This window comes from Pseudorasbora parva, chromosome 9 (genome assembly GCF_024679245.1).
Source record: "Pseudorasbora parva isolate DD20220531a chromosome 9, ASM2467924v1, whole genome shotgun sequence".
Lineage (NCBI taxonomy): Eukaryota > Metazoa > Chordata > Actinopteri > Cypriniformes > Gobionidae > Pseudorasbora > Pseudorasbora parva.
In genome coordinates this window covers 16,055,389-16,063,111 of record NC_090180.1, presented here as the reverse complement: position 1 = coordinate 16,063,111, position 7,723 = coordinate 16,055,389, and the positions used below count along the sequence as shown (strand labels likewise).

The 7,723-nt window shown below is 38.0% G+C and overlaps 1 protein-coding gene across 1 annotated transcript; it reads left to right on the top strand.

The window, feature by feature from the left end:
- Positions 1 to 210: 210 nt before the first annotated feature.
- Positions 211 to 3,282, top strand: LOC137089542 (beta-1,3-galactosyltransferase 2-like; the record flags this gene model as incomplete). The annotated part of the gene is made up of 1 exon (XM_067453141.1): positions 211 to 3,282. A coding segment is annotated over one exon (1,113 nt), but the record flags the coding sequence as incomplete, so codon positions are not given.
- Positions 3,283 to 7,723: the final 4,441 nt, after the last annotated feature.

Genomic DNA, 7,723 nt, shown 5'->3' with positions numbered 1-7,723 from the left:
GCAAAATACATTTTTATGACTGGATTTTGTGATTCCCAGAGAATAGTACACTGAGCTCTGTTTAAAAATACAACATGTATAAACCCATAATAAAAATTTGTAAAATATATTGCAAATGTGGTGTAGTAACATTAAATAAATAAATAATTCCCTTTCTTTTTTTGCAGGTTTCTGCATATTTAGACTCGTAAAGAGGCTTAACAAATCCAACGAACCCAAAAAGATAATGTGATGAAGAACAGATACTACAGGGTTGCCCTTTTCCTTCTTCTGCTTGTGGTTGTGGGAAGCCTCATTATTCAGGGCCAACAGTGGCCCTATAAAATCTACCAGGATGTATTTGGTACTCAGTGGCTCCAAACCATGAAAACCTTCAACTCCACGAAATATCCAAACAGGCTGAGAGAGCAAGAAGCGACCCCTACACTAATATCAAATGAAAATGTAACCTCAGCTTTGGAAATTTTCAACATCAGTTTAAGTGAAGAGATGAGAGCAGCGAGGACACTTAAAGTTGAGCCTTATGAGTACATCCTTAATGAGCCGAACGCATGTCGGTCACAAGCTCCTTTCTTAGTGCTTTTGATTGAGGTTGAGCCAAAGAAATCAGAAGCCAGGGACGCCATCAGGAAAACGTGGGGCAATGAAAGTATAGCAGGGGACTTGGGTTTCATCCGTCTTTTCTTCTTAGGTGTAAATAACGACACAGAAAGAAAGAAAATTGAGGATGAAAGTCGACAGCATCATGACATCATCCAGCAAGATTACATGGACACTTACAACAACCTCACCCTCAAGACGCTGATGGGGATGTACTGGATCATAAAGTATTGTCCAGAGGCCAAATATGTCATGAAGACAGATACTGACATGTTTGTCAATACCGAATATCTCATACAGAAATTACTCAAGCCCAAGGGACAACACACACAAAACTATTTCACAGGATATATCATGAGGGGCGCTTCTCCAATTCGAAACAAAGACAGCAAATGGTATATGTCCCCAGAAGAGTACCCCGGTAACCAGTACCCCCCATTTTGTTCGGGAACTGGGTATGTTTTCTCAGGTGACGTGGCTCAGAGGGTATATGTGGTGTCTTTGAGCATATCCAGGATACATTTAGAAGATGTTTATGTGGGTATTTGTCTAGCTAAACTAAAGATAGAGCCAGAGCCAACACCAACCGAACTGTTTTATAACTGGCGAGTGCCCTACTCCCGCTGTAAGTACAGCAACCTGATCACTTCCCATGGGCTTCAACCTAATGAGATGATCCAGTTCTGGCAAGACATACAGAGCAACAAACACAATCCCTGCTAGACAATAAGATAAAAGGTCCAATAAACAGATTGTCATACTTCTTCTCTTTTTACCAGCACATGACGGTCAACTTTCTGGACAACTTTACCTGTGTTTTTTTTTTTATTATAATTTTTCAATATGCAATAAAAATAATGGTTATTTTTACAAAGATAGCTGATTGGAAAGCTACAGTGGCTGACACAGGACAAAGATGTCGTCGTCTGAGGCTGCAGAGAATAGCTAGTGCTCTGTAGAGCAGTTTGTCTGTTTAGGTTTACTGTAGAAGCATGGTGCCGCAAAATGGCGACTTTACAGTAAGTGGACCAGTTGTGTATGTAAATAAAAACACAGATCCTCCTAAATATCACATAGTGCACCTTTAAAGGTGTCATGAACTAGCTTTTTTATTTTTTATATTGTTTTCTGTGGTCTATTTGTGATGTTTTTTACATTCAAAAACATCATAAAGAATAAGTAATAGGCTATTTTCTTCCAAGGTTTTGACCCTCTCTCAAGACACACTCAGTTTTAATGGGCATGCCACACTGAAGACTTGGATGTAAACACCCACTGCTATGATCGGATGAGCTTTGCATATTTAATGAGCTTCGGCTCCCCAGTGAGTACGTGTGATGAATTGTTTTAAAGCATGTGGGGAAACTTTAAATCTCAGGGCATGCAAAATGTTTTTATCAAACAAACAATGATTTATATATTAATATGAATGTTTTTTTTATATTTCTTGGCCCGTCCAAACGGTGGATATAAGCGAGAACCATGCATCACACGCGCGCATGCCTGTGCCAAGTATGTTGCATACAGCAAACACTTCTGTAATTGTATTTTTCCCAAATATCAAGTCAAGAGAGTGAACAACGCTGTGGCGAGGTAGTCTAGCAAGAGATGTGGGATGAGCGAGCGATAACGGTACGTGATTGAAGATACGCGTCACCTATGAGGCACACCTGTCTCGAGTTCTCTCATGAGGGAGTTCGGAGGCATAAGGACGAGTGGCACCAGTGAAAGGCGAGAGAGGACCAGGCCTGGACTTTATGTTATGTTTTGTTTACATTTAATTATGTGTGTGCACGGCAGTTGTCTGTTAGGGGCTGCCGCTTTTACTTTAATTTTGTGTTTATATATTTATTAAAGTCTTGGTAACCTTTGCCAGTTCCCACCTCCTTTTTCCTAAATACGAAAATCATTGCATTGGTGCCAAAACCCGGGAGGAAAGAGGGACATGCTGTCGGAGAGCCCTCGCTGCTGAGGGGGATTGTGGTGCTGAGGAGTTTGGGCAGCGTGGATGATGAAAAACCACAAGTGGCTGCCCGAGGCAATGGTGCTGGAGCGAGTGAAGACCGGTGGGACGGAGAGCTCGTTGCCGTGCCCCTGGGTTGAGGTGGGGTGGCGGCCGTCCGAGAGGGAGCGGAGGAGTGACTGCCGTTCGTTGTGGGCCGGAGCCTGCTGCCATCCACCATGAAGAGTAGGAGCAGGGAGCATGGAACTCGCTGCCAACTGTCTCCTGTTCTGCAAGGGGTGATGGGGGTATGTAGCAAGGTAGTTGAGTGAGAGACATAGAAGGACCGAGTCATCGAGTCCTCGAGTCCTCTCATAAGGGAGCTCGGAGGCATATAAGGACAATCGACACCAGTGAAGGACTAGAGATGACCAGGCCTGGATTTTATGTTATGGTTTTGTTTATGTTTTATTGTGCGGGCAGTCGTCCATGAGGGGCTGCCCGCATTACTTTCGTTTTGTTTATTTATTTGATTAAAGTCTTTTATTGTTTTTTAAATGTTCGCTGGTTCCCGTCTCCTTCTTCCCTGAACAAAGAACTTCATTACAAACACACATCCTCAGGACATTGGGCATTGCGAGCACTGTGACGGAGTGGTAAGTTATGTTTAGTTCGACATGTACACGATATAACATTGTATTTGATCCGTAACAATGCAATACTACCACATATAAAAACTTTTTTTTACTCACATTAGTGTGTGGCTTTATTCATTCATGTAATAAATGTTTTTTATTTTTTTATTTTTTGCTCTTCAGCGCAATCCGATAGCTCCACAGGTCTGTGGGCAGGGCTACAGAATCAGGCATATTTATGATGAGTGGCCGTTTCTGCATACTATGACGTCAAAGCTTTTCTTTGACTAACAATTAAGTTTTCAGCTCTGAAACTTAAAGAATATTATTATCACAATGAACTTGTATATATTAAAGGCTTAACAGAAAAATGTATTTCTCAATTCATCACCCCTTTAAGACATAACCAAAATACAAGAATACTTGCCGAGATAGGTATTTTCACTGCCATAATTTGTGTGTATGTGTCCATCCATACATGTGCAAAATATAACCTTTAACTCTATTGTGGTTAAACTTGCAACTTATCTGTGAATCACGTGTAAAAACATACAGAGCACAGATCAACAACGGTTCGGTTAAACGGTCACGCTCATTTTTAGGAACAACCTTATACACTGTAAAAAAATATTTAGAAAAAAAGTTACCTGGTTGCCTTAAAATTTTGAGTTCATTGAAATTAAAATTTGGGTTAATACAATTAACATTTTTTGAGATTCAACAACCTTTATTAAAATAATATTAAAGGATTTTGTAAGCATATGGGTAGTTGTTCTGATGACAGTGAAACATGCGAAATAGTGCCATTTTCATGATTTATCAAACATTTTATGTGGTTCAGATACAATAATATTTTGAGTTTCTATTTATTAAACAAATTTCCTTCATTGGATCAACTCACATTTTTAATTTCAATAAACTTAAAATGTTAAGGCAACCAGGTTACTTACTTTTTTTAAGTTAAACCAACAAAAAACAACCAATTTGTTTTTTTTACAGTGTAGGATTGTAAAAAAGCAGAAACAAGTTTTGTAAGATATTACAGCTATATGCCTAATGAAGAAAATCAGGTCACCTTTCTTATCGATCCATGAGGACCACAAGTGTAGCATTTAGGAATGGCTCAATACCACAATTTTGACTTTCGGTACGGTACCACAATCGAATACTGAAGTATCAATATTTAATCAATACCATACAGGGTCTGAATTTTGCCGCAGGTATTGTGCATGATTTTACTCACTACCAGGTTTCGCGTTTATAAAGCAGAACATTTCCGGAGATGTTTATTAGTAAATTAATCAATACAGATTATCAAATCAGAAATTATAAAATGTAGTTTCATCAATACTCCACATCTCCCCTCTCGATCTCTCAAAATGGGTAAATTACTTCTGACTTCAAAAGACATTGCGCCAACTTTCATATGTGTTTTGGGACATCTGATGGAAATCACTTGCATCCTTTTAAATCTTGCCAATTTGAACATCCAAGCATTTTTTTATATCATTCAATAGTATTTGGGAGATCTTTGAGATTTTTCTTTGCACTAATACCAGCAACGCACACACAACCCAGTAAACATTGGTCCAACAGCAACGTCGTGTCCCTGGCCAAAAATCGGTACAAATATGTAACACAGAACATTTCCTAAAAGTGCATTCAGATACATGTCCATGTCTGCAGTTCTTAGGGGTTGCATGTATAACTTTGAAACTTTTGATTGTTACGCTACTGGCTGTTTCAAAAAAGGGGAGGAGCTGCTAACAGCTGGAGACATTTCAGGGGAAAATACCAGGGCCGACCCTGACCAATTTGCTGCCCTAGGCAAGATTTTACTTGGTGCCCCTTGTATCAAGGTTTTTATATGTTGGTTGTGTTTTTATAATAAAAAATAAAAAATAAACAAACACACACACACACATCTGGTTCACTATCTTTGTGGGGACTCTCCATAGGCATAATGGTTTTTATACCGCACAAACCGGTATAAAATTTTCTATCCCCCTACACTGCCCCTAAACCTACCCATCACACACACACGCACGCACGCACGCACGCACGCACGCACGCACGCACGCACGCACGCACGCACGCACACACACACACACACACACACACACACAGCCCCTAAATCTACACATCACATGAAACATTCTGCATTTTTACTTTCTCAAAAAAAAAACTTATCCTGTATGATTTATAAGCCTTTTGAAAAGTGGGGACCGGCTCACTTTTCAATGAGCCAGTTGAAAAGTGACTACTATCAGCTATTACTATCCTTATGGGGACATTTTGTCCCCACAATGTAATATAAACAAGGACACACACACACACATACAAAAATGTGTGTATACGTATATCCTACACTAAATGCATGCTCATGTTGAAAACATGGATTAAACTTTTTAAGACATTTTTATATTTAGTGTGCATTTTATTTTATTTTTTAGCTATTTTAGATAAACCTGTATATAAATATCCTTACTAATTTCAGAAAATAAATTTTACAAACGCCATATGTCCCCTTAAAATTGCACAACTGAGTAAAAACATTATGCTATTAAAAAAAAAATTATATATGTTTATAAACAATTGACATGATTTTTTTATAGATTCTGATCACCCAGAACAGCTGCTTACATAAAGTTTAAGATTAAAAGAACTGGAATTAATTAGCAAACATTCATAATTAGATAATGCATTTAGATAAACTGTTCATTCATTTCATCACTTTACCTCTGTCTTTATCCCCTTATTCCTTATCTTTCCTGTATCAGAGGACTTCGGTCTTTTTGACACATTGGTATCATAAATAATTAGGCAATGTTCCAACTTTCACTGGCACATTGATAATGTAGCGCGTTTCAAGGCACTTCAGTGGGCCTTTAATAATACAGTCAAAGTTATTACTGTAATTGTAGCCTATATATAATGTAGTTCAAGGTAACCAAGGGCAAATGCCAATAAAAAAAAAAAATCTCTTGTACCTTGTATATTGATGTCATTTTTATTGGTTCCCTTTTTTTATTCAGGGGACATTACAGCCCACTTGTCTTTCACTTTCTCACTAGGTTTTTACACACCTAGTTAAGGGTTGTTCTCAAGGGCACCACAGTGGTATTGAAAAGGGAGGGGGCAACTGCTGTTTTCCCCCAACTGATCTAACACTTACTTAAAGCAGAACATCTTTTTTTAGATTAAAATTAAATGTAATGTATGTTTTTCTAATGTTTCATTCGTCTTGTTCAAGGGGGGGTTGTTTTTCTTGTTGTTTTTGTTTTTTAGCTGTAGACCATAAAGATATTTTGAAAATAAGTGCATGTAATTTACCTCAAATTTTTTTCTTTTATTTATTTTATAAATAAATATATTCTCTTCCCTCAGATGCTGTGAAGAGGTGTAGCCCAACTGCTACAGACTCTGAGACTGATACAGCGATGGCGGAACACCTAAAGCACTTTCAAGAACAGCTGGGGGGTAAATAAACAACTTTAATGTGTTTAAGGGATAGTTCACCCAAAAATGAAAATTGTCATAATTTTCTTACCCTCGTGTTTTAAACCTGTATACCTTTCTATGTTCTGCTAAACACAAAGATATTTGGAAGAATGTTTATGTCACCAAGCAGATCTAACCTCCCATTAACTATCATAATTTGTTTCCTACAATGGTAGTTAATGGGTTGGTGAGATCTACTTGGTTACAAACATTCTTCCAAATATATTTGTGTTCAGCAGAACATTTGCAACATGAGAGTGTGTGACAGAATTAAAAAAAAATAATTAGGGGTGAACTATCCCTTTAACAGATGTTAAATATTAATGAATGAAAAAAAAAATGTGGCTGTTCAAACAATAAAATGTTGTGCTAAATCAGAACATGCTGCTTTTTTGCTTATGCCCACAAATAATGTGTTCTTGTTTGTGATGTACACGTTATTACAACATTTTATGGACATGTCTTCGTCATTAAATGTCTAAAGTGTTTGCTCATGCATTCCAAATTGAGTCGTTTTTCTTTGAATTCAAATACGATGAAGATTAAGATCATCATCACATCAAGCTAATCAATGATAAGAGGTGTGTTATATATACAGCAGATTTACCCTCTTTCGTTGACCATTTTCATTTTAGCATTGATGGATTTTCCGGCTGGTTGCCTCGCCCGCCCACGTTGTATAGATTGGATTGTTCAAACAGCTCGAAGCAATTCTACAATGCTAATTTTTTTCCCTAATGCCTGGTTCAGACTACACAATATTTTTCTGTTACGATAGTCATTGTGTCAGATTACGCGATTTTGACTCCTAAAATCTTATTGTGTCCTGGACTAGAAACATCAGACTACACGTTGCTACTCGACCAATCATCGCTTGTTGTCACGATGTGCGTGACGTCATTGACTTTCAGAAACAAGAGTGTAAACAAACAATGTCTGAAGCAGCGTGTTTTGGCTGTTTTATGTTTAGAAACGATCGATTATTGCGTCCCGACGTCCATTATCGTTTACGAATCCCCACCACCTTGCGTTAAACAGATTGTGC